The sequence below is a fragment of the Colossoma macropomum genome, unplaced genomic scaffold (genome assembly GCF_904425465.1).
Source record: "Colossoma macropomum unplaced genomic scaffold, Colossoma_macropomum, whole genome shotgun sequence".
Classification (NCBI taxonomy): domain Eukaryota; kingdom Metazoa; phylum Chordata; class Actinopteri; order Characiformes; family Serrasalmidae; genus Colossoma; species Colossoma macropomum.
The window spans coordinates 8,019,191-8,047,093 of NW_023494805.1; the positions used below are offsets into that span (position 1 = coordinate 8,019,191).

Sequence of the window (27,903 nt, forward strand, 5' to 3'; positions counted from 1 at the left end):
GATAACATTTTTTATTTTAACACAAAACGTCTTAAAACAGGAAGCAATAAAACAAAAATTGTGTTAAAAGTGTGTTGCTATCTAATACATCACATTTTGGAGCATACTGATCAGAATTGTTATCAGTGGTGGTGATAGGAACCAGACATCTAAAGAGTTTAATGCTGCTAAAGCTACAACACAGTAAGTTACTACACAAAATGATTATGAACACACTGCCTGATGCCTGAGATATTGTTTTATGATCATTTAGAGAGAAGTGTTTGGCCGAAAATGTATTTTTTAAAACCCATTCCTGGTGGAGAGGCACATGCGGGGCTTTGTGAGGCAAAATAATCCCCAAATATTTTTTTTTTCTACTTTATCACTTTTTTACCATCATCAACATTACATATAAAAACTCAGAAGACAATATCAGTGTGATAATGGTTAACTTAAAAGTACAGTGAAGTTTTAAAATACAGGTTGGTCTTTTACCTGCAAGTTAAACAAAGATAAAACAGACAAAAAACTATTTGAACATTTTTAGCTTTCAAGTATTTATTTATTGATGTACTGATTTATGTATGTATGTATTTATGTATTGAAGGGCCCATATCATGGAAAACCACATTTACCTTGTCTTTTTTAAATAATAGTTTGATGTAGTATGTAAACACAGTTAAAGTTTCACCCCATTCACTTAGTCCATATAGTTCATATTTGGAAACTAAGCTGCACATTCTGAAATGACCGTTTTTGTGATGTCACCAAAGCCAACACATTTACTTCTATCTACCTATTCAGCCTACAGCAGTTTAGCCCCGCCCACTCACAGTGAAGTTCTAAGGAGTGTTTCAGCCCGGACTGCTTTTTGAGTGAGGCACAATAAAGGGCAGCATATCAGAACGAAGCTCATTTACATATAACAGTCTTAAAGGCACAGTAACAAAAACAGCCTGTTTAATACTAAGAGATAAATGGAGGTTGGAAAATGGTCATGAAAAATACGTTACAAATGTTTTTGGTAGATATTATTGCACAAACTTTGTAAGTGAACCAGGAGGGGAAGTTTTAAATGCAACAAAGATGTAGGATACGGGCTCTGTAATATTAGCCATTTTCTGCACTCTTTCAGACTTTTCTCCCTTGATTTAGTTCTTCTAAAAATATACATAACTATAGACAAAATAAAACTTCATAGTATGTCCTTATTACAGCATGCGCAAATTAAAAAAAAAAAAACATCCTTGTATTTTATTTTCACATTTTTAATATCTTTCAGAATTAAGAAAGAAACTGAGATGAATATAAAAAACATGATTTTCCCAAAAGCGATTCTGTGCTATTAAAAATAAAAAAATAAGGTGACTAAAAGGTACAATCAGAGAATCCACTGATTTGACATGAATAAAAATGCTGTACAAACATGATTTACTAAAAACTAAAATGAACCCATTACATTCTGCATGGCAGTTTGGTGCTAAATGACACATCTGGTCATAATAAGGAATGAAAGAGGTCATTACTTATCTTTGCCATCTACTGGCGCTCATCACATATGGCTCATCACAGCCAAAACATGGTCAGCACAAGGACATGATCGACGTAAAACACCTCATCTACCAGGAAACCAGGAAGATAATGGTGAGGAGGCAGTCCTACAGCTGCATGTTCAGTCATCCTTCAAGGACGTGCTACTGCAGCCCCAGGATGACAACCTTGAGCCCCCAGCAACACCAGACTGGTCCTCATCACTCCATCTCCACTCCATTGTCTCTTTTGTTGGGATTCTCAGAGAAAATGAAGGACTTTTTGCTCTCTCAGTCGACTGCTGCCAGCTCACAGGTGGCTCGGAAAAGCGCCGGGCACCAAATCCCAGAAAACCCTGCCCCCCCCCCGTGTTCGCCCACCCGAGCTGTCCAACAGAACACTTTGGCCATTTAAATGGTTGGAATTACCACAGTGGCAGTGCCATCCACGTCCTTCATCACCACCGGAACCAGCTAACAAGGAGCACCCAGCTGTCAATTCATGTTCACCCCAGATCAACGGAGAAGAGGGAACCCCTCCCCTGCAGTCAGAGAGAGGGAACAGTCCTGATGTTCTGAAAACTGTGATACATTTCACCATAATATCCCTGCGCTGTGTAGTAGCCGGTGGCAAGGATAAAGAAAACGAAAAAAGGCTCTAATACTTCCAATTTAGTTGCGGTGTCCAGCAAAAACTCCAGCATTGTGAACAGAAAACATCACTTATTGTTTTATATGCTGCTGTACTCAGCGTTCACTTAGCAATAAGGCCTTTATAGTTGGACAGTTAATTGAACATCATCAACTCGATATATTTTTCTTACAGAAACCTGGGTAGGTAGAAATGGCAGTGTTGATCTTAATGAGGCAGGCCCCACCTAATTATTGTTCCTAGAGTTGACAAGTATTCAAACCATGTGCTGTGGAAGCTCCAAGTTCACGCAAACGAAAGATACTGAAGAGGACATGATTGGCTTAAAATTGGCCTTTTGGATAAAAGACCCCCTTAATTCAAGTACCATGGGTCAGACTGTGAATCTGAAGGAAAGCTGTGAAAATTAAGAGCAAACGGCATTCTAATGAAATTAAAGTTAAAGTGCACATGAAGGGAAACATGCATAAGAAGGGAAACAGGCTAAAAAAATAATATCCGTCCATTAAAACACAGTGTCAGAGCAAGAAGGAGATGGGAAGGAAGCCACAGAGAGGCCAACAATCACTTTAAAGGAGCTAGAGTGCAGAGTGTGCGTGTGTATGTGTGTGTGCGCTGTTGAAACAAAACATATCTCTAGTTGCTTCTCGGTTTTTGACATGATTTAAAAAATGCTCATTGTTCTATATGTTGTGTGTAAACATTATGATGAATGGACCAAAAGAACCAAAATTAATAAATAAAGTATGTTTTTGTCCTCCTCCTGTAAAGTTTCCATTTTGGAGATACAGCGTTTTGCTTCGACAGCAGAAATACACACACACACACACACACACACACACACACACACACACACACATATATACGTGTGTGTGTGTGTGTGTAGATGTGTGTGTTCCTGGAATTATCCCCACTCAAACAGACTGAATATCTGTCCAATCATACAGCACCCACCAATCTGAGAGGGTCAAGGCAAACTCTTGCTTCCATTTAATGTTCTCATACCCATGCAACCAAAAACCTGAACGTGAAGTTCTACTGAATGTTGACTGTCAGCTAAACACACTGTGCTACACCACTGACAATCTGATTATGTTTGATTAGATGCTGATGACTGTCCAGTACTATTGTACAAGAATACGGATGCACATTTTTTAAACAAACTAACTTTTAATGACCACCAGACCTTCACCATAATAGCATCCCCAGAAGAGTTTTAAGGAACTGTGCTGTCTTGTGATTTGAGCAGTAACCTGAGGAGCACATCGCCTTTGACGCATTTCTCCAGAGCTCGGCACAGCTTTCCCACCGTGCAGCCGTGAAGGCCCTCCTTCATCTTCCAGCGCTCCAGCATCTGATGGACCTTCTCAGCTAGGCCGTCGCGGGCGTAATCGTGCTCGATCGCGTCCATTTCCACCTCCGTCAGGCCCAGCTTCCTGGCACAGGCCTTCCACTTCCCACCCATGTTCTCCCGAACCAGCTCCAGATGGTCCTCAGTAACAGTGTGGTCGTCTAAATATGGTCAACACAGAGATCAGGATGAGAGAGAGGAACAGTGGCACTGCAGAATACAGGCTGGTCAGATGTATTAATAGAGATGTGCTGATACAGGTAATGTTGATTATCGGCCGACGCTGATCAATCTGATCATTTTCTTTTCACAAATAAAACAGCTGCACAATTTAGGTAAATTATGCTAGGCTGTCAAATAATAACACAGTAATCACTTCATTTTATCACTTCATTTTTAGTTTGTCCATGATGTGCCATTCTGGACTGATATGTTTTGTTTTTGAGAGAGAGAGCATGGAGGTTTACGTGCTGGCAGGCACTTCAGTAACAGTACAATTTAATCCGTTACACTCTAGGGGTCTCTACATAGGCACACACAGCAGTTCCTTACTCATAACTACAGAACTTCTTGGTGTCATAACAACTACTGAATACTTTGTAGTAGTTACTGAATAACTGCAAATAGCTACTGAATATTTTTTTTTGTAATTTCCTACTCATTTAAAATGGTTACTGAATAATTTGTTGTAGTTACTGAATGTCACGCCTGCTAGAGACTTGTCTAGTGTTACGAACTACATTTCCCAGGATAACTTGGGAGATCATGTGACGGCAGACTTCCCTATTGAATCGGAGTCCCTCGTGGACTCAACTACCCAGCAGCCAAGTGGAAACCATGTGATCAGTGACGATCTACCTATCAGCGCTCACAGTGACCCGAATTCTGAATGCTCTCACCTGTGTTTGTGTCATGTGACTAATTTAGTTTAGTATATTAGGCCGGGCTTTAGCTTAGGATCTTTGCGAGGTATTGTTTCTTTCCTGAACTTCCTGAGTGTTTTCTCTGTTTTTCTATACTCTGTTTTGACCCCTGATCTCGTTTTATTTGACTATGTTTTTGCCTGCTCCTTTTGTACCTTTGCTTGTTTCTAGGATTTGTAATTTTGACCTTTTGTCTTGCCCTCTGGACTTTGCCTGTGGTAATGATCACCTTAGTGATCATCTATCGTCTTTTGGTTTTGACCCACGCTAGTATTTCAACTACGACTCTGCCTAGTGTTAATAAAGCCTGTGTTTTCACTTTTATCCGCATGCATCTGAATTCCGCTGGCTGGTTACACTGAATAATTTATATTAGCACTGATTAATTCATAGTAGATACTGAATAATTCATAGGAGTTAGTGAATAATTATAGACATTTCTTAAAATTTACAGTACTTTCTGTATAAGTTACAGTACTTAATTACTTAAATACTATTTACTGAATATTTATAGACGTTTCTTAAAATGTATAGTATATTATGAATAAGTTATAGTACTTAATAATAATAGTAGTTATTGGATAATTCACAGCAGCTGCTAAATAATGTATAGTAGTTAATAAATAATTCAAAGTAGTTAATGAATAATTCATAGTAGACACTGAATATTTATAGATGTTTCTTAAAATTTATAGTACTTTCTGAATAAGTTATAGTACTTAATACTTATTACATAGTATTTATTGAATAATTCATAGCAGTTACTAAATAATTCAAAATAGTTCATTAATAATTCCTAGTGAACACCGAATAATTCATAATTACTTAACAATTAAAAGTAAATACTAAGTAAATTCTTACCAGTTCCTGAATTAAGTCATAGCTGTTACTGAATAATTGATGGTATTTTCTGAATAATTCACAGCTCCTATTGAATAATTCACAGCTCCTATTGAATAATTCATAGTAGTCATGGTACAATTAATAAATTACTGAATAATACATAACAGTTACTGAATAATTAATTGTAGTTGCTGAATAATGCATAGTAGGTACTGAAATGCTAAGGTAGCTAAAACAATCATTGAATTCTAATGAGAACCAGTCAGCATGACTGCAGATGCTTAATGCTAACTAGACCGCACCAGCCTGCATTAGACATTAACTACGTAAACTGCTCCTGAATCCGCCCTGAGCAGGTTTTATCCAGCATATGGTGCTAGTAAACAACTATCCTTGATGAGGATGAGGAACAGCAAAGTAATGGTAAGAAGAAATCAACACTATGTTAAAATGGCTTACCATACTTCAGCAGCAGCTCTTTATACTTGTTGCAGGCCGATGAACTGGACACAGAGCTGAGAGAGTTGCTTTCAGAACTACGAAAAGTCATCGTGTTGTTGTTCCCAATTTGGATTCCACTGGCTTGAGTGATGTACAGTGATGGGACTACAGACATAATGTTAAATAGCAGAAATTAAAAACAGCTCAGAAAACACAGAATACATTTCTGAGATATACGACACTCAAATGTTTCAAATTAATATGCAAATGTACACAATTTTCCAATAACTCCAAACCCCAAAATGGGCCATTTCTTCCAATATGTTACATTCAGCAAACAAACAGTAAATGTGCGTTAAAATGTGTTAACTTCTTTCGTTTGACCACTGGCAGCCAATTTTCATTTTTACACAGGAAGGCAAAGGTAGTGTTAGGAGTCTTGCCCAAGGACTCTTATTGGTATAGTGTAGAGTGTTTACCTAGGTGGGGATTAAACCTCAGTCTACAGGGTAGAAGGCAGAGGTGTTTATCCACTACACTATACCAACCATAAGACTGACCTGCTAGAAAATCAGTTATGTGTAAGTGAGTACCTGTTTCTGGCTGTGGGCACATCACAGGTGTGCTGACTAACCCAGCACCTGATTCCAGAGGGGTCGATTCTGACATCGGGTGATGTGTCCCCCCTGGCCATGACTGCAAGCGGTTGTACTGCGGCTGCTGATGCTTGTAGTGCTGCAGATAGGGCCCAGACATCTGACTCTCATAATCTGGCCTGGCCTGACCGTCAACATGATCCAACCCTGGGGACTGCCACCGCGGGTCCTCTGGAGCGCTCGGGCAAGGGCTTGGTTTGGTCCACGACTGGACGGAGGACACTTGCTGGGGAAGGTCTCCACACCACCTGTTATTGGCCATGGGCTGAGAGGCTGGACTGGGAGGGGTGTAGCTGTATGGGCTGAGGTCAGGTGGCTCTACGCGGCTATAACTGCCCCGCTTGTGGTAGTTGAGCTCCTGGGCTAGTTTCTGCTCCAAGTTGGCAGGGCTGAATGGAGCTGCGTCCATTTGTAGGCTCTCCGAGGGCAGGAAGCTGAGGTCCTCAATACTGGCCTCCACCGGACCAAGATCCGAACTTCGGAGAGGGGTTGGTGAGTCTGCGCAGGGGGACTGATAGGACGAGAGCTCCGGTCCTGACACACGGAAATTTAACACTGATTAACATTAATCATAACCGAATCAGGTGGATTTGAAAAGCTTTGAAGAGCCTGTATCTTTTTTAATTAAGTGTAATTTATAACACAAACAAAATGTGCTTTTACGTGCCAAAACTGATTGTACTTTATTTTTATATTTCCATTTTCCAATCTCTCTTTGTCTGTCCGAATTAAACAGGCTGTTTTTGTTACTTCAAGACTAATATATGTAAACATATATTATATGTAAACGAGTTTGAAGTAATACAGTCCATATATGGAAACTAAGCTGCAAAAACAGCCCATTTTGAAGTCATTGTTTTCTGTGATGTCACAACAACCAACCTATTTATATATAGCCTTCTATTCAGCCTACAGCAGCTCTACCCATTTACACTGAAGTTATAACGAATGTTTCAAGCTGGACTGCTTGGACAGCCAATCAGAACAGAGCTCAGTTGAAGTCTTAAGTCTGAACTGATACATTTGTCTATGTTTTGACCTGATGTCCACTCTTGACGTTTCCAGTGTAGACATCCTGGATGCTTTGTGACAATGTGACATAATATTTGAGCTTAGGGCTGGGCAATTAATTGAAAAGTAATCGAAACCGACATTCAGAACCTCTAACCGACGTAATCTTGCCCAAGTCGGTTATTTAGATTTTTTCTAAATTCTGTTAATCCTTTCCCCTCTCTGTGTGTTCATGTACTGTCCCCTTAAGAACTTACTACAGCGCGTGTAGTCACGTGACTCCGCCACGTCCAGTCTGGGACATGGAAGCTAAGGCTATGTTCACACAGCAGGTAAATGTGGCCCAAATCCGATTTTCTCACCAAATCCATTGGCTTTTTGGCTGTTCAATTCTTTTTAGCTGAAATTATGATGAATGTTGAGTTGGATTGACGTAAAAGCCGTGTGAATTCTAATCTGGCTGTTTACATTACGATTTACATTAAGATATGCAGACCATATTTACAGTACAAACCTTATCAGTGAACTATGAGGGCAAACAAAAAAAAAAAACAAAAAAAACAAAATAATTGTTCATTAATCGTAATCAAGGTAAAATATTCAATTAATCGTGATACTGATTTGAGGTCATATCGCCCAACACGATTAAAGCTCTTGCTTGTTGTTAGCACAAGACTTAAGGCCCATTCCTGTTGCTTTCACAAATGCATTAACACACAAGATTTGTCAGGATTTCACATGAAATTGGAAAGTACTAATAAAGCTGTAACTGGCCATGCGGGATTTAAAATGTCTTTGAATGTGGGTGTATTCTCTCTATGGCCATATTTGTGACAACTTTCTAAGGCCTGTCTTTGTTGCTTTTGTAAATGAGATAATGAACAAGATTTGCCTGGATTTCAACTACAGCATCAAAGAATACCTCATATGTTGGTCCAAAAACATAGTTCTTGTATGGATTATGACATTGCTTGGATGACTGGATATTATATCAAAAGCTCAAACATTTATTTTCAGTATTTATCCTCTAATTTGAAAACCTCAGCTGGGTCAAGATTTAGTGATGAATTGTCCAAAATGACTGTTACATTAACATATCTTACAGTTAACTGACCTATAATGTTACCCTTTCCAAAGAAGAGTTTTGTTACGACAGTGATAAATTAAAGCATCATTTGAGAACAAAGCTCATCTTGTAACAGAAGTCCAGAGAAAACGTGGATAACAATGAATGAACATTAGCAGTGAGCTAGCAGTTACCATAACAATGACTGTTTGTGTTTATGGACAAAGTGCGCTTTCATGTAATATTCTTGCTATTTAAGAAAGCTGAGCACCTGCGTTAGCAACTGCCGGCTCCATTGACAGGGACTTCATCTTCTCTACCAGCTCTGAGGGGCCTTCATATAAATCCTGCATAAAAATAAAAATGAATGAATAAAAATATTAAACAAATAATACTGAAAAATAATATTATGCTTTGTAATCATCTATTACAGTTTATTACAATAAAATTAAAAAGATAATTTTTCAATTTAACATTATAAATATTTTATAGTAACCACTAGTGTTTTTTTGGACATTTGAATTTAGTTTTAATATATATATATATATATATATATATATATATATACTATATATATATATATATATTCAGTTTTAATATATATATATATATATATATCATATATATATATATACACACACACACACACACACACACACACATATATATATATATACATATATATATATATATATATATATATATAGTTACTGTCCAAAGCAAAACATGTATCTCCAAAATAGTAAGTTTACAGGAGAGGGCAAAAACGTTCTTTACTTTTAATGTAAGTCAATGGGAAGAGATTTTTTCTAAGCAATTCTGGTGCATTTTTATTGGTCCATTCATCATAAAATTTTCATACTTTGTAAAGAATGGCTGCCATGCTCAAATGATGTAGAAAAGTAAAAATCACAAAAAATGGAGATACATTTCTCTGGAGTGCGACGATATGCTCATTTCAAATCTGATGTCTGCAACACATTCCAAAAAAGCTGGGACAGGAGCCTGTTTACCACTGTGTTACATTGCTTTTCTTTTTAACCACACTTAATAATTGTTTGAAGACTGAAGACACCAATTGTGTTATCAAAGCATAATTTTTGCTTCTTCCATTATCCAAGTCTTAAGATACGCAACTGTACGGGATCTTCATCGTCATATTGCGTTTCACAATGGAACACGTTTTCAGTGGGAGACAGGCAGGTCAGTCTAGCATCTGTACTCTCTGATTACACAGCCACGCTGTCATAATGTGCAGAACATGCCTTGGCATCATGTTGAAATAAGCATAAGCAGCATATGTTTTTCCAAAATGTGCATCTTTCCGCATTAAAACCTTCACAGATGTGCAAGTTACCCACTAATACCTGCTCCAATAACATGACAGATGTTGGATTTTTAACTTTATGCTGGTAACAATCTGGATGGTCCTGTTCTGCTTTGGCCCACAGAATATAACGTCTATTATTTCCACAAACAATCAGAAAGGTGGATTCGTCAGACCACAATACACGTTTCTGCATAGCATCAATTTTAGATGAGCTTGAGCCCAGAGAAGTTGCCAGCATTTCTGAATATCATTGGCTCGTTGCTTCCACTGTGCATAGTACAGTCTTGCATTTTGGGGTGCAGCAACAAACAGTGTTTATTGACAATGGTTTTTAAAATATTCCTGAATCCTTGCAGTGATATCCATCACAGAAACATGTCGTTTTTAATGCAGTGCCATCTGAAGGGATTGAAGGTCATCCAGCTGTGGTTTTGGCTTTGCTCTTTATGCACAGAGATTCTCTGGATTCCCTGAATCTTTTGATGATATGCTGTACTGCAGAGGGTGAAATACCTAAAATCTGTGCAAACACTCATCAACCTGCTTAATTATTCACTGATGCATTTTTTGGCAAAGTGGCCTCAACCCATCCTCGCTCAAACAGAACTAGGCCTTTCCTAGACGCTCCTTTTATACCCCAGCATGAATGTATCACCTGTTTCAGATGTTTTTTTTTTTTTTAATGTGTTGCCGGCATCCATTTCATAATGAGCATATATTTACAAAAAACAATGAAGCTGACATCCTGACACCTTTTGGAACTCATCATAAGGCTTATTACATAGTAACTACATGGACTACAAAGAACACTTTTTTTCTGAAGTTATATAAATGTCCAGGCCATTTAAGAGGCTAAAAACAGTCAAAACAGCTTTAAAATCATAGAAAAAAAATGTAATAATTCTCAGACAAAATGGAGCACAACTTCAGTTGCCCACAAATCTTAAATACTATCAAATGAAGCTGAAGCATTTGAGACTTTTTACAAACAGATATGCTGAATTATGACTGAAACAACTGATACCATGAGGCCATGCAAATCCCTCTCGACGTCTGCTTCAAGCTTTTTCTTGTAGAACGGCAAAAAAGACTCATAGCTTTCTGTAGTGAGAGAGAGAGAGTTTTTATGTGAGTTCATCTTATGTGAGTAGCATAATGTACAAATCAAAGACTTGCTGTTCAACAATTTCAAGTTGCCTATTCACCATGTTTTAGAACATTACTGTATAAATGACCAACTCTCTGTTAACACATCCAATACATCTTTAAACAATAAATAATTTCACAACTATTTGAGACTAACACGCTTTAATTTCCATGTTAAACTAGACAAGCTGAGTTTTCAAATGTTATGCATTTTTCTCCATAAATATTCTCTGTTTCATTTTTGCTGTCGGGTTTTTTTCTTTTCATTAAAACTGTTACTGAAAAGCTGAAAACCACAGATAATATGATGATCTGTGTTTTCTGATTCAGACATTAGTCAAAAATATATTTATACCAGTTTAGTATTAGAATATTTTTACTGCTTAAGTAAACTTAGTCACATTTGTTATGTGGTGATAGAGTGTAAATAATGTCCATTGTGGTATCCGACACTGCATTACTTCATATTTAATTTTATGCCTATAATGAAGAGCAGAACTGCAGTTGAACTGATTTTGTGGACTCTTTCCCTGATCCATCCATATATAAGATACAATTTTTGAAATTTTCAGCTCTACCACCCACACGCACCTTTAAATAGGGGTCTTTTTTGAGGGTCTTGGTCCCAGCACGCTTTCATAAGGCTGATGATCTCTGGAGGTGCATCATCAGGGATAAGGCTCTCGTCGGGGCGGTCTCCCTGACGCACACACTGACAGATCTGGTCTTCACTTCTGGCATCTGAAAAAAATATGTAGAATTAGATTAAAAAAACGGCAAGTTCAAGCCAAACAGACACGGAAACTTGTTTTTATTGTCTTTTATTGCTTTTATTGTCTTTTATTGCTTTTATTGTCTATTCTCCACTTCTGTGTAAACAGCTCCTACAGTTACATTTGTATCTTCAGCATAATTTTAAATAGAATTCTGAATCATCAAAATAATCAAATTGAATTTTATGATGCGTTAAATCATTTACTAAAGATTCTTTCGTCAAACAACTTTTGTGAGGTCAGAGAATCACTCTAATACTGATATTGTGCTGTTTTTGAAAGTTATTTTTATTCCCACTACAAATGCTCAAAAAAGCACTGTGAGGGATTTGTAAGGTACGTCCATGTCCATCCATCCATCCATCATCTAAACCGCTTATCCTTCTGGGTCGCGGTGGGGTGCTGGAGCCTATCCCAGCTGTCATTGGGCGGAAGGCAGGATACACCCTGGACAGGTCGCCAGTCTATCGCAGGGCAGACAGACAGACAGACAGACAGACATACACACTCACACCTAGGGGCAATTCAGCATGTCCAATTGGCCTGACTGCATGTTTTTGGACTGTGGGAGGAAACCGGAGTACCCGGAGGAAACCCACGCAGACACGGGGAGAACAGGCAAACTCCACACAGAAATGACCCTGGTCACCCAGCCGGGAATCGAACCCAGGCCATTCTTGCTGTGAGGCGACAGCGCTACCAACTGTGCCACCGTGCCGCCGGTACGTCCATGTGATAATCACAATTTCATTCTTTATTAAAAGATTAATTACAGTTTAGTTTTCAAGCCATATTAACTCCTTAAATTGCCAGAGCCCAACGTTTTATTACACACTTCTATAAAGTATGAAGTATCAGTATGTTAGATTATTTTAGAGTATTTTAATAATAGACTAATAGATGACAACATACTACAATCACAACTTTTTATGATGCTTTTATTTATATTTATACCACTTTTATTTATTTTAATATACTAAACACACTGTATTTTGATAAATTTATACCACTTTGTTTTTACATATGTATACTATGTTATATAATATATTTATAACACTTATATTTCTATACATTTGTTTATTTATGATACATTTATATTACATTATTTTGATTATTAATTATGATATATTTATACTATGTTATTTTGATATATTTATCTGTTACCGACACTTGTACTCAAGTACTTCGACTTTTTGAGGTGCCAGTATTCAAATACTGAAATCACTATTTGTTACATTTCTTCACGTGAAAGTTTTGCTCATATTTGTGAGTCTGAAACCTGAGTGGCTGAACGTGAGGGCGCTGCCAAAGGACGTGATTTGGAAGGCAGAGATAGAGCAGCTTTTGGTGCTAAATAGGCTGTGCTGATGATAGCTAGGTTCAGATAGTCTACCAGCTTCCAGGACTGCACCAGCAAACTGTAGTTTTAGCTCGTTGGCTCATCCGAGGCAGTCTCCGTTATGTTACTCACCCAAAACACACAAAAAAAATCCATCCTCAGCTGTTTTTTAATAATAAAACATTCTAAAACGTCTTCCTCTGTGTGAAGCTGATTTTTGAGCAACACCGGTGCTGTCACCTAAAAAGTTAAGCCACAGCTCTATTTTCATTTCAGCCAGAATGCTTTGTTGAGAATAAAATTACATCCCTAACATTTATTCTACATTATATGGATTATATTTGTACCACTTTATTTTTTTATGTTTTTACCCCCAAACTCAGTTTAACTGTTAAACCAGCGGTAATTTTCCACACGCTACCTGAAAAGGAGGATTCTGCTACCGGCACAGGTCGAGTAGGAAGTGTGTAAAACATACATGAACATCTACACTGTGCTGTACTACTCAGAGAGCCATGTGTGATCACTCACTCTCATACGGCTCTTGACCGGTCAGGACGACCCAGACGACAATGGCGAAGCTGTAGACGTCGGACTTTTCGGTGGAGCGGGTGTGAATGCTCTGCAGATGCTCTGGAGCCATGTAGCAGAGCGTTCCAGCCGTGCGCACCGACGTCTTCCTGCCCACACCCTTACGACTCTGCCTGCGAAACTCGTCTCTGGTCAGTTTGCTCCACGTCTGATGAGTGGCCAGTCCCAGGTCCGCAATCTGGCCCAAAACACAGACACATACTAAACCCTCCACACTCTTCAAATGCGCTGTGATTAGAAATAGAGAAGTAAAAATGCACCAACACCCAGATCTGAGAGTAAAGATTCGACTGCACTGACTTCAGAACGTTATCCTTTACATTTAAATACGATAATATTTAGTTATGTAGGTGCTCAGTTTAGGGCTATTGGGCTACTGTGAAACTGGACAATTAAAAAACCTTAACGTGTTGTTTTTGATTGTCTATATTCCACTGTGTACATAGTTTCTTCAGTGATGTTCCTGTATTCAGTGTATTTTTTTAAAGTAATTCTGAAATGTACAAATTTTTTATGATGCACTGAATTGTTTCCTAAAGAACTGTAATGTAAGATGTTGTAGACTGTAGATGTTCAATGCTTCAGTGTTGGGGAAGTCATAGATTTAGCAGAAGGAAAGTGTTGCTATGCTATAATAAATAATATTTAACCCCTAAATAATTTTACACCCCTACTTGGTAAGAAATGTTTCAACCTAATTCATTTATGTGTTTTATAGAAAACAAATGCTAATGTTTCTCTGTGCTGCGTGTATAAAGTGTTTATTGCTTATGTAATATGTATCGTTTATGTAAGTGAAAAAACTTTCACTTCCTCTCCCAGTTTCTCTCTTTCAGTGAGAATCTGTGATTTTTAGTCAGGTTAGGTTTCTAAAGCACCATTCACTGCGTAAAGTACATCAGATTAGGTCTGATTAGGTCTGGAAAAATTGTTATTGTAAATATTTTGGTTTTACTACAGTAAAAAGTATGGTAAATACTTTGGTTATACTATGGTAAAAAAGTAGGGAAAATACTTTAGTACTTACTACGGCACAAAAAGTATAGTAAACACTTTCATTGTATGGTAGGGATGGCAGAATGTAGCCTTGTGAAGCTCTGAGGCTTCAGGAAATGCCTCTAAGTCTCGGAGTATGACATGTTGTGGTTCACATATATTATAGCAAGCACAAGATCATTGGTTAAGTTGCTTTGGATAAATCACCAACACAAATCATTAATGCAGGCTTGCTGTTCGCAATACAAATCTGACAAAACTGTTTTAAATAAATTTCATTTAAAATCAAAATCAAAGTGTGACAATAAATGAAACCTGAATGAGTCAATATTCTTATCATGGTGATGAAATAGCATTTAACTGTTTTGTGATTTGCCGTGACAGTCTCAGCCACAACTGACTGGTACAGTATAACAAAATGTGACAATCAATTGATCAATGTACAGTGCATTTGCCTTATTTTTATTTATTTATGGGTAATCAACGTATTTTCCATATTTTTATTTTTCATTCTTTCGCAGTGTGGTATTAACGTCCCAGGAACACAGTTTATGATACTAAATATGTTTGTATAATACTAAAATGAAGTGTTATATTAAACATCCAACAGTGTAAAGAATTACAGAATATAATAAAATACAGAACTATATAACATGGCCTAAAAAACTGCTTATCTATCTGAGAACTTTTTGAAAAGTGCACATGACTAACAGGCCTCAGTCTAAAACTGCCAGCCTGTAACATCACTGAAGCAGAGATAAGCACAAGAACACGAGTGAGGAACTAAGTGAAACGGGCCCTGCACTTCATATGCCAGCGTCTTAAGAAGGTATGATTCTTATTATTGTATCATGTTTCTTGAATTTGAAAACATATACAATTAGAAAGAAGCCAATTTACTAATCACAAATCCTACTTTATTATCTGATTTTCATACATTTTTATAGTTTGAGAATTCTGTCACATGCTTACCACAAAAGCACATGCAGAGACAGTGTTGTCACAAATGTGTCACTGTTTTAACACAGTCAAGATAAAATCCAGTGATTTTTAAATTAGATTAAGTGACCCTTATCAGTCTCACAACGGGGAAATTTCACCTCGGCAATCTAACCCATCTGTGCAGTGAAACACCACATACGCCCTAGTGAACACACACACTAGGGGGCAGTGAGCACACTTGCCCGGAGTGGTGAGCAGCCCTATCCACAGCGCCCGGGGAGCAGTTAGGGATTAGGTGCCTTGCTCAAGGGCAGGAGGGATTGAACCGGCGACCTTCTGGTCATAAGGCTGGTCCCCTAACCTCCGGCCCATGACTGCCCCAAAGCAAAATATTCAGAAATAAAGGAAAGAAAAACCTGCCCATCCATAAAAACTGATACAGATTACATTTCAGACATTACTATACCTTTATATGGAAATGCTCGTCAACTAAGATGTTCTCCGGCTTCAGATCCTTGTGAATGATCTGGTTGTCTGTTAGATAAGCCATTCCCTCCAGGATCTCCAGAATTATCCTTCCTTTGATGGATATTGGAACAGGGACCTAACAATAATAAAAAGAGCAGTCCTAAATTGCAGGAATGGGGGAACAGAGAAAGCTGCTTTGGCATAAGAGTGGAGAGGACATACTCTATTATTAGCCACAGCCATTAAAGAGCAACATACAAACCCAACTCCAGAAAAGTTGAGACAGTGGGTAAACATACAAACAAAAACAGTAAACTGTCTTTTACAGGTATTTAACTGAAGAGCTGTGGGCCGATTCAGAAGTACTGCAGGAAAGCACGACGTTGTGCAATACTGTGTCTCTCCTGCACTGAAGAGCAGCTGGAAACCCCTGACATTTAGCTATACAGAAGTGTGGTGCTCTCACCCTTTCCAGCATGGCCAGCAGGTTTCCCTTAGGGATGAGCTCCATCACTAGAGAGTAATCTCCATCCTCCAAGATGACCCCCAGCAGTTTGACCACACGTTCATGGTTTAGACGGCTCATCAGACTGCCCTCCTCCAGCAGAGACTGCTTCTGCCTTCACACATATAAAACAGCACTTCGTTAAATGTGTAATGTTTCATATATGCAGGTTATTTCCTACTTATGTTAGCTTAATTATTACATGTACAAAGCCACTGGCTTGTATCCCCTTAGCAACAGCTTGACAACACCTTAGCAAACCACCTGGGATAGCATAGCAACAGCCTAACAACACTGTAGTAACCACCTGGGATACCACAGCAACAGCCCGGCAGAACCTTAGGAACTAGATGGGATTCAATCGCAATGGCCTAGAAACATCTTAGCAACCACCTGGGATAACATAGTAACACCTTAGCAACCACCTGGAATAACTTAGTAACACTTTAGCAATCAACTTAAAGTTTGCTCATGAACCTTCCCCTTTTAGTTGACTATATTATTAGTTATTTAATTATATAGTTACATAAATACATATGAAATGTCAACTGAATGCATATAACATATCTAAGGGATGACTTGGTTAATTTAGTAATATCTATAATATTGTCTGAAGTGTATATTAATACACTTTACATTAATATATTACACTTAATGCAGTACACAATGCAAAAAAATGAACCTCGATCAATAAACAGCACAAAACCATCAATCAACCTGCTTATCTGTCATAGTGACCAAGTGACTATATACACACACTATGCATACAAAAGTTTGCTTATACAGCGTTTCTTCAAAAATCAAGGGAATTAACAGAGAGTTTGTTCTTCTTTGCTGCAGTAACAGCCTCTTCTCTTCTGGGAAGGCTTTACACTAGATGTTGGAACATTGCTGTGAGGATTTGATTGCATTCAGCCAGAAGAGCATCGGTGAGGTCGAGTACGGATGTCGGATGATGAGTTCTGGATCACTCCAAAAGTATTGGATGGAGCTCCATCACCAGCTGCTCCACAGCGCCCCATTCTATTGGTCAGTGCTTTTCTACGGGGATTATGCGAGCAATGTGCAATGGAATGCTTACGTCAGTGATGGGTGCAACTTTAATGTTTATTAATTAGAAGGTACGTTCAAGCCTTGCTGTCTTGTGGAATCCAATACTTCGTACAGTCATATGCAAAAGTTTGGGCATCCCAGCCAAATAACATGTTTTTGTTGATTTTCTAAGTGAAAAAATAGTGAACACATCCTCTACAAAGAACACATTTCTGCACATTTTAATATACAATTACTATTTATTTGCTGAATTTGTGAAAAAGTTATTATATATATATATATATATATATATATATATATATATATATATATATATATATATATATATATACGATTTTCTTTTTTGAAGAAGAAGAAGGTTCCTGTTGCCTTTTTGGACATTTTGTTCTGAAAGTGACGATATAAACACTGTTTACATTTCAAATTGTGAATGACTGTTTTTGTGATGTCACGGAAAACAAACGATTTACGTATATCAGTGTATTCAGCTTACTGTAGTTTAGTCCTGCCCATTCACACTGAAGTCATAAGGAATGTTTCCACAAAGACTGTTTTTTTGAATGAGGCACAATAGAGGGCACAAAGACAGGCTGGGGACAAAGAGAGGCTGGAAATGGTCATGGAAAAATGAATTATGACTGATAACTCATCAGCTACACAAATACTGTAAGTGGACCTCAAGGAAAAAGATAAGAGGAAAGACAAACAGAAGATATGGGCTCTTTAAACCTTTGCATACGACTTTAAAACAATGCACCAAATTGTGTGGAAGAGCAGGACCACTGAAAGCTGGACATTCCTGGGTCTGCAGAGCTTTGCTGGAAACCCCTGAGTGCATCATGTCTGACATTTTAATGAAAACAATTCTGAGAGAACGAGGCCCTGTGACGCTGATCACGTAATATTTGACGTTCTGCTGTTGCGTCCTTTGCTGATGTTTTGTTCCCCTATCACATGAATGACCCAGATGCAGTGCTATTATCTGTTTGAGGAACAGTGAAAACCCACAGCAGCCGAGCTTTTACAGCGCGTGAAAGAAAAACAGGGAAGCGCAGATGCACACAAAAGCACAGGCAGAGCAGAACTCTTAAAGCTGCTGACTGCTGTAAAAAACAATTTCACAAGACGTTTGTGTCGACCATGAAAACAAGACGGAGCATCAACTTCACACTGTAGAAACACTCAGGATACAGAAATTATCAGCTTAAAGCAGCCAGGCTTATTCCCAGCATTGTTATCAGTAAAGTAACCGTCATGTGTGAAAACGACTGACTTCACACGCAGATGCTTTCCTGTTTGGTGAGTGTGATCAGAGTGTATATGAGAAAAACAAATAAGGTGCACATCGAAGGATAACAGTGATGAATAGCGCCCGGACAATAATGCACATTAATACGAGTGATAATCGTCTGCAGCATTATCGCAATAAACAACCACCACATGTGAACATTACAGAATCTTTACCCCATAGCTTCTCCATTATGATACTGTATGAACTGTTCTACCAATTCAGTTTAAACACCATGTGTCAAACACAAGGCCCGCAGGCCAGTTCAGGCCCTCGACACGGTCCTATCCGGCCCGCAGAAGTATTTTAATTTTCTATTAATATTAGCCTGATTTACAATGCGCTGCACTACAGTCCCTATGGAAGGCAAATCCAGCCAAAAAAAAAATTTAAATTAAAACAATAAAATGTAAATGCAAACCTCTTTTTGCCATTTCTTTCTCCAAACATCTGCGCAAATATCTCGCCAAAATTGAGAATGAAATGAAATGCCTACATTTGCAATTTCATTTTTCACATGAGCACGGGCCATTTGTGACAAAAATAAAAATAAATGTAAAAACAGCTGTTTGTCATTTCATTTCAGTCATTATTCTGGTTTTTCATGGCCAAATCTAAAATGAAAAAGCTAACAGAGAAAAGAAAATCCAAGCTTCACTTTGGCTTTTCTTCATGAAATGCAGAATACATGTCAAAACTAAAATCAAAATGCAGTGTTTATGTTCTTATTTCTTTTTCATAGCAATCGGCTGCGGCTACGGGGTACATTTTAGGACATTCTTAGACCTCCGAGTCAGAATGGTGTCATTCCTCAAGCTAAACGACTTCGAGTCTCGAGAAAAGCCATCGTCATGACTCAGATCTGGTGAAACTGAACGTCAGAACAAACACTGTCAGACCAAACAGCCTCAGAATAAACTGGAAATGTTATACTGGCGTTTATATCGAGATACACAATAGTTTTCTAAGTTATATGAACTCCACCAGGCTTGCGTTTGGTCTGACAGTGTTTGTTCTGACGTTCAGTTTCACCAGATCTGAGTCATGACGATGGCTTTTCTCGAGACTCGAAGTCGTTTAGCTTGAGGAATGACACCATTCTGACTCGGAGGTCTAAGAATGTCCTAAAATGTACCCCGTAGCCGCAGCCGATTGCTATGAAAAAGAAATAAGAACATAAACACTGCATTTTGATTTTAGTTTTGACATGTATTCTGCATTTCATGAAGAAAAGCCAAAGTGAAGCTTGGATTTTCTTTTCTCTATTAGCTTTTTCATTTTAGATTTGGCCATGAAAAACCAGAATAACGACTGAAATGAAATGACAAACAGCTGTTTTACATTTATTTTTATTTTTTGTCACAAATGGCCCGTGCTCATGTGAAAAATGAAATTGCAAATGTAGGCATTTCATTTCATTTTCAATTGTGGCAGGATATTTGCGAAGATGTCTGGAAAAAGAAATGGCAAAAAGAGGTTTGCATTTTCATTTTATTGTTTTAATTTTAATTTCTTTTTTGGCTGGATTTGCCTCCCATACAGTCCCCAGCATGCTGATGGAAAAGACTGAATATAATATTGGCTGATTAGAGAGCTTGGAGCCCTCCTAAAAAAGGTAATACAGGGAAGCAGACTATGGACTGTATGCAGTAGACTCTCTAATGGGGGAAGAGCTTCTGGGCTCACAGAAGGGAGCTGTACCAGATGACAGTCTAAGTTATAGCTGAGGTTCACTCTTGTACGTATATGGAGGGTTGTGTAAGATGGCCCTATGGAGAGTTGCGCAAGAGGGCCCTGTAAGGGCACAACAGTCTGGTAAGAGTCAGACCAGAGTGGGTTTAACACAACAGCGCAGACCTTTTCCTTCCTTCCACAAGAACTCAGCAGCTGAAGTCTTTTCTTTTTATGCTTTTTCATTTTTGTTGACATTCTTTGATTCTTTTCATTTTTCTTGAAGATAATATTAGAGTTACTTACAAATATCACCAAACACACGAGCTGCATTTAAGTTGCAGTTCAACCAATATAAACACTATACTGTGTTTGTAATATAAACTGTCAGCAGCTCAGAAACTGAGCCCAAGTATTAATGAACTTGCAGTAAAGAAAGGATGCCAGGTGTCTAGTTCAAGCAATCAGGCAGGTTTAAAAGACTGAGCTCCTGGGGACATTTCCATTTTGAATATTTCATGTAATATTTCAAGGTCTACTGCAAGCGCCTATATTTTATTGTTGAAGTTTTTTCCAAATTTGAATAAACAATGGCCAGTTCAGGTTCTAGCACAACACTATTTAAAATTGAAATAAAACATTTTTTTTCCTTGACCTACAGATTTGTTGAGATTTTCTAATATGGTCCTTTTACTTGTTGAGTTTGACACCCCAACAATTAATATTCCGGCTCGAGCGATATCTAAAAATGTACAATTCAGTGCAGTCTTTTCTACTGTATATCTTTTACCTAGCCATAGATTAGAATTATTTTACAAGGAGAACAGCTAAATAAAGACTAATCAATAAAAAAAAAAAATCATGTCACGTAAAAGAGAACAAATGTACAATAATTTGCAATTTCAGTCAAAGGCTTTAAGTCAGTTTTGTTGGTTTAACACATCCTCTATAGGGAGCAAATGTAAATATTATATTTTTCTGCAAATTATACAGCATGATTTCTATTTATTTGATGAATTTATTTGATTTGAATTTTGGAAAAAAAATAAAACTTAACATATTAAATGTGCCATCATTTTTGCGTGTTTTATTTTTTCCAATATGTTAAATATAAGCAAATAAACAGCAACTGTGCATTAAAATGTGCAGAAGTGTGTTCTCTGTAGAGGATGTGCTCATTTATTTTCACTTAGAAAACCATCAAAACATGTAACTTGACTAGTGACGGGGAGTCGATCACAAAAGTGAAAACTCCAACACGGCTGGGAGTCGGGGTCGACCCCTGGCCAATGATTCTCAGAGTCAAAACGCATGGAGTCCATGTTTTTTCACTGTAATTGGCTCAACAGACATTTTGACAGAAAAATGTGTTGAGTTTGAGTGGCGCAAGTTTACCAGCTTTACCATGTGCCAACGCTGCTAACCAGCCGCTGCCAAAACCGTTTTTGATACGTCTGCCTCTACAGCGCACTGCTCTGCACCCTGACTCTACTATGGAAAGCCAAACTCTTCATTTACTCTTCACGGTTCCTTCATCATATATTTAAAATAGTACATAAAATGAAAAGCAACAGTGACCAATACTTTTCACAGAACACTGTGGGAAAGGGCACGAAGCTGAAGTTGGCTTCTTTTTGGCAGCTTTTGATTCAATTTTTTCGTTCCACCTTAAAAAGGGCTGCAGATACATTCTTCATCAGTGCAAGGTAACTGCTGGATCATTTAAGGTGGAACGGAAACTTTGAATAAGAAACTGGCAAATAAGCCAAACTAAGCTCTGTGAAAAGAGAAACGAGATAACTGCTCCAGAACAAAAACTTTCATTTAAATCTGGCTAATAACGGTTTATTTTTACAGAAGTTATGATTACAGTAATGATTTCCACAGTGCATCATTTGTGCTTCAGCAGCTTAAGCAGCCTCATTCTGTGAAATATGTGAAATTACATGAAATCTAATGGTAAGATGTGTTGAAACATCAATCAGCTGTAATCATTTGTCAAGTTACCTGATATTTCTTGGTATAATCTATGAATTTTCACCACATCACTATAAAAGCTACACACAAAAAATAAGTAAACTTTGTTAAGGATGGTTTAAAATATGCTCTGGCACTGTTATGGTTAAAATTAAGGGAAGCAGAGGAGTTGCGCATCACTAATTTGTCCAGGACCCCCAAACTTTTGCATACAACTGTATTTGAATGACTGCGATATTGGATAATATCAAGGGTAGTGATAATGCCTACTGCATATTGCAAAAATACAGCAACGTGTCCATTTTTTCATTGTTTATGGTTTAATAATATCTCTGCTGTCGGAACAAAACCTTTTATTTCCAAACAAGGAGAAAGAAAATGTTCTTAACCTTTCATGGGAGTAAACAGAGAAACATTTTTTTTAAAGTAATTTTGGACCATTTTTGTTTCTCCATTCATCATGAAATTTTGACAGAACATAAAGGGCAGCTGCCTTTTTCAAATGATGTCAAAAAATGAAAAATGACTAAAACGGAGATACGAGGTTTTGCTATATTTCTTTATTGCTGGCTCTCGCACTGTCTCGGTTAAAATTAAGGCAAGTCGAGGACTCGTGCGTCACTAAACTTGACCAAGGAGGCCAAACTTTTGCGAACAACTGTACTTAAATGACCTCAATATTCAATAATACAAAGGATAGCGATAATCCTGGCTGTAGTATTGCAAAAATACTCTATATGACAACACGTCTATTTTCTCATTGTACATAAGTAAAATTGAGTTGAACTGAATTAACTGTATTTTTCCCTGAGGGGAAATGTGTGTGTGATGTCTGTGTGTCTGCCCTGTGATGGACTGGTGACCTGTCCAGGGCGTTCCCTGCCTTCAGCCCAATAAGCACTGGGATAGGCTCCAGCAAGGATAAGCGGCTTTGATAATGTGTGTGTGTGTCCCTGAGGAGCAGCGCTTAACAAACATCAACCAGACTGTCACAGCTGCCACATCCCTCAAGAACTACAACACCCATAATCCTCACCTGCAAACCTCTCCAACCTCATCTTCTAATTACCTACACCTGACTGACTCACCACTGCATGTACGTAAAGCCTCTATTCTCTTTGTTTCTTGCCGAAGAATGGGTTTGTTGTTTTGATCTTAGTGTTCGCTCGGCCTCCTCTGTAATGTATACTTTGCCTATTCTGCAATAAGAACTCAGCCCGTCCTAATACTCACTCGTTCCGAGGCGGTCCCGTGTACACGGTCTTCAGCACCACCTGGCCCAGGGTTATGTGATAGCACAGGTAAACTTCCCCAAAGCCTCCATAATCCAGCCGCTCCTTTCTGATCAGGTCCGACGACTTCATGATGTCCAAGCTCGGTGCTGTGGCCATGCTTTCACTGCTTAAAGAACAGGCGTGGGTATTTAATCAGCCATACATGAGTACAGTTTTAATGGACGTACACTTTCCTGAGCAAGTTCAAATGATAATACTGTCACTTTCACTTAATTGTGTTTGTGAGTAAAGCAATGTCCTTTTTACTTACTTACTACAGGGGAATTCCACCCACTTTTTCAAAATTTCAGCATTATTCAACCATTAAGATGCAAACTAAGTCAATCACCGTGGTCTGATGCGAAACTGTTTATTGCAGAGAAACTTGCCGACTCAGATTTCTTTACAGAACCAGGAGTCGCAATGCCTGCAACACAAATATAGCCATTCTATTACACCAGTGAACATTCATGTGTCTTCTTTAAACAGTTATTATATATATGTAATGTTAATGATGGTGTTAAATCTGAAAAAGTATGTTGTCTTTAGGGACTATTTAGCCTGACAACACCCTGCATGTGTCTCTCCACCATGAATGGACTGTCAAAAATGCATCTTCCTATGACCACCACTGTGAACAATTCTGACTCTTCCTGTGGAAAGGAGCGTTTCCCATCAAACCACTCCAAACAACTTTGTTTACAACTCAACAACTGAATTTTATTATTTAAAAAGTGCTAAATAAAAAGAGTTATTCATTCCCTTTGTGCTTCATTTCATTCCCTTGAATGACAGCATCCAGTTGAATTATCAACCGTTAAAAAGACTCTTAACACTCAAGCTGTTATTAAAAAGGCCCTTTCACCTCGTGTGAGGACTGAAGCGATGTCCATCGAGGAAGTGGCAGCTACACCAAGGGCTAGCAACACCACGACCGACAACATCTTCAGAAAGCACTTTGAGGAGCTCCTGACATCAATGACACGAACAGAGGTCTACTAAAAACATCTACTGCTCCACAAATATCTACAGTAACCTGGGAAGAAGGCAAACAACCCTGCGAGGAGGCTCAAAATCACGCTGTAGGTCTGCTGAGGTCGGCTTCCTATTCGCCTGCTTCTTGTTGGAATTTCTCCGTTCCACCTTAAATGGTGCTGCAGTTACATTGAAGTAACTGCAGCACCATTTAAGGTGGAACGGAGAAATTCGAACAACAAGTCTGCGAATAGGAAGCCGACCTGCTCCGTTCGAATCTATAAAGTCTAATATGAACCCAAAAAGGCGTTTTCTAACCAAAAACGGGTATAAAAAGCCCAAAATCCGGCTACTTACCTACTTCACATTGTACTCTCAGTTCCCGAGGAAGGACTTGTTTTCCGGTATCGCAAGTGAAAGTAGAAAAACGTTCCGAGCAGACCGACCAAATCAACACCAGAGCACAGGATCAATGTGAAGAAGAGCGAGTCCAATCACAGCTCCTCCTGAACCCTCAGCGTCCGAAGTCCAGCGACTCACCCCGGTCAGTGTGAGATGGATGGACAGGAGCTCTTCTCGGTGTAGCTCTGCCAGGCTGAGTGTGAGTGACTGTGATTGTGAGTGGGAGTGAGTTTAATTGTCTTGTCCTCTTGTTTCGCTTCGTGAGGTCAGGGGTTTTCTCACTTCCAACATGAGACTGAGAGCAGAAAACAAATTAAATACACCCTTTAATAATACTGAACAATACAATGTATAATGGACTAGAGGATGACCAACACAAACTGTGCAGCAGCAGATGAGCTACTGTCTCTGACTTTACATCTACAAGGTGGACTGACAAGGTAGGAGTGTCTAATAGAGTGGACAGTGAGTGGACACAGTGTTTAAAAACTCCAGCAGCACTGCTGTGTCTGATCCACTCGTACCAGCGCAACACGCGCTAACACACCACCACGTCAGTCTTACTGCAGTGCTGAGAATGATCCACCACCCAAATAATACCTGTTCTTTGAGGGTCCATGGGGGTCCTGATCACTGAAGAAGAGGGTAAAAGGGGGCTAACAAAGTATGCAGAGAAACAGATGGACTACAGTCTGTAACTGTAGAACTACAAAGTGCACCTATATAGTAAGTGGAGCTGATAAAATGGACAATGAGCGTAGAAACAAGGAGGTGGTCACAATGTTATATATATATATATGCCATTTTTTTTTCCAGTGTCCATTATTCCTCCCAGCCTCCAGCAGTACCCATGGCTTTCACAGGAATTATAGGTGCACACACACACACACACCATATTCAATTCAATTATTTTTCTAATAATGATAATAATAAAAGAACTATATACATATGTAGTCTTGAGTGATTTACAGATTAGGTGTTTACAGTGTGTATTTAGTTGCAAGTGTACAGTATGTTGAGGTAAACCAGGTCTGGTGTGCAAATTATAGTATATAGTATATAGTATAAGTGCTTGTAAACAGCATCACAGATGCTATATTCACAAAGTGTACAGTGCAGGAAAATAAGCATTAGCAGCTTAGAGTTCAAGTAAGTGTGCGTACGACTTAAATGTTCAAGTGCAGTGAGTTCTGGTTAAAGTGCAATGTGCGTACAGTCCAGTGCTCACATGATGATATGACACGATTCCGTATGATTGGTCGTCATTTACTTTCTGTGTCCACAGCGGACGTTTTATTTAACAGTTTTCAGATTGTTTTCATTCTCCGTAATATTTATTAAAATTATTATTAAGGGGTTAATACTGCTGCTAATAGTGTGCACTTATACTGCCGTTGTTATTAGACTATATTACTTTTGTTTTTACTAGGCCTATTATTAATATACTTAGTACTTTAATGAAAACATCAGGAATATGAATCAGTTTATAATTTAAATAAATGCAGAAACAAACAAACAAATAAATAAATAATAAGAATGTGCCCCTTACTCTGGCTTTGTTTCAGTTCTGTATGAGTGTAAAACTCTACAAAACCTCTAGTTGTGGTTTTTTGCATTCTGGCACAAGAGCGATGAGTCTCTGTAATGTCATGTGAGGCATGCTGTTACGTAATCGCGACACTCCTTAAAAGGAAAACTTCTGAGTAGCTCATACACTCTAACTCTAACTCAGCCTTTCAATTCTGTACTGTACACTTCATCTACCAGCCACTCAGCTCACTTACATGTTCTAGTTCCAAATAGAAATATATGGAAAAAATAAATAGGTTAATAATCAATGAATTTATTGGATTGAAATGATTGAATAAATAAATAAATTAATAAATAAATAATATGGGCTCTGTAGATTTTGATCATGTTCATGCTTCTTTAGAGTGATTTTTCTTTACTGTGGCTTTGGTTCAGTTCTGTACAAGTGTAAAACTCTATAAAACCTCTAGTTGTGGTTTTTGAGTTTTTTTGCATTCTGGCACAAGAGCGTCGAGTCTCTGTAACGTCATGTGAGGCATCCTGTTACATAATCGCGACACTCCTTAAAAGAAAAACTCTTGGAGGGTAACTTCTTGAGTAGCTCACGCCCTCTAGGTTTATAGGTGGATGAATGAACTGTATCATCGATCTTCATTGGGTATTGGCCCCATCATGCTGTACTCTGTGTGAGGTTGAGCTCCTCTTTAGATGAATAAACTCTGTTTGGCTGAATCTCGCACTGATAAGACTCTTTGTAACTGGATGTGCTTTCATGGCAGACTTACAGATTAGAGAGCTGCAAAACAACAGCAGTGAAGTTTTCATTAAATTCCAGAGTGACTATGATGATCAAATCTCCAGGTAGATGACTTCTTTATATTATATCATTTCGATGCCATTTATTTATTAACATATATTGTTTAATATTGTAAATAGAGGAGTAGAGGTTTATTTTAAGCACCCATTCAAAACCTTAAATATGGAATAAAACATATTAAAATACCTTCTGGCAAGTAGTTTATGACATTTAATCTGCATTGTATCAAAACTATTGTATATTAATACACTGATTAACATGACAAGTGAATCTGAACTTTTAAATGATAGTGTAACTACCAGCAATGGAAACTCATAGCATGACAAACAAACTTACTATTTTTTGTTTTATTATTTGGTTTTATTTATTTAT

General features: G+C 38.2%; 1 protein-coding gene across 11 annotated transcripts; it reads right to left on the minus strand.

Annotated features, from left to right (window-relative positions):
* ripk1l (receptor (TNFRSF)-interacting serine-threonine kinase 1, like) lies at positions 1–25,581 on the minus strand. 11 transcript variants are annotated; one of them, XM_036596756.1, is made up of 12 exons: positions 25,144–25,581; positions 24,157–24,234; positions 23,767–23,931; positions 16,506–16,659; positions 16,038–16,175; positions 13,574–13,811; positions 11,522–11,671; positions 10,809–10,885; positions 8,726–8,801; positions 6,315–6,911; positions 5,740–5,886; positions 1–3,675 (listed from the first exon to the last, which is right to left on the minus strand). In XM_036596756.1, exons 3-12 carry the CDS (start codon positions 23,922–23,924, stop codon positions 3,380–3,382), a joined length of 2,031 nt encoding a protein of 676 aa, XP_036452649.1. In that variant the 5' UTR covers positions 23,925–23,931; positions 24,157–24,234; positions 25,144–25,581; the 3' UTR covers positions 1–3,379. The 11 variants fall into 11 exon arrangements, with proteins under 11 accessions (XP_036452649.1, XP_036452647.1, XP_036452644.1 ...); XM_036596754.1 differs by having other exon boundaries at positions 23,767–23,934; XM_036596751.1 differs by having other exon boundaries at positions 25,140–25,581.
* Between the last annotated feature and the right edge of the window lie 2,322 nt (positions 25,582–27,903).

What these genes read in the sequence shown, in the direction of transcription:
- ripk1l (XM_036596758.1), bottom strand. Translation starts at nt 23,924, where the DNA reads ATGGCCACAGCACCGAGCTTGGACATCATGAAGTCGTCGGACCTGATC. An exon ending in GGGATTTGCATGGCCTCATG is followed by an intron (nt 8,802 to 10,808) that starts GTATCAGTTGTT and finishes ATTTTTATGCAG; the next exon opens with GATTTATATGAAGGCCCCTC. An exon ending in AGAGCTGCTGCTGAAGTATG is followed by an intron (nt 3,676 to 5,739) that starts GTAAGCCATTTT and finishes GACCATATTTAG; the next exon opens with ACGACCACACTGTTACTGAG.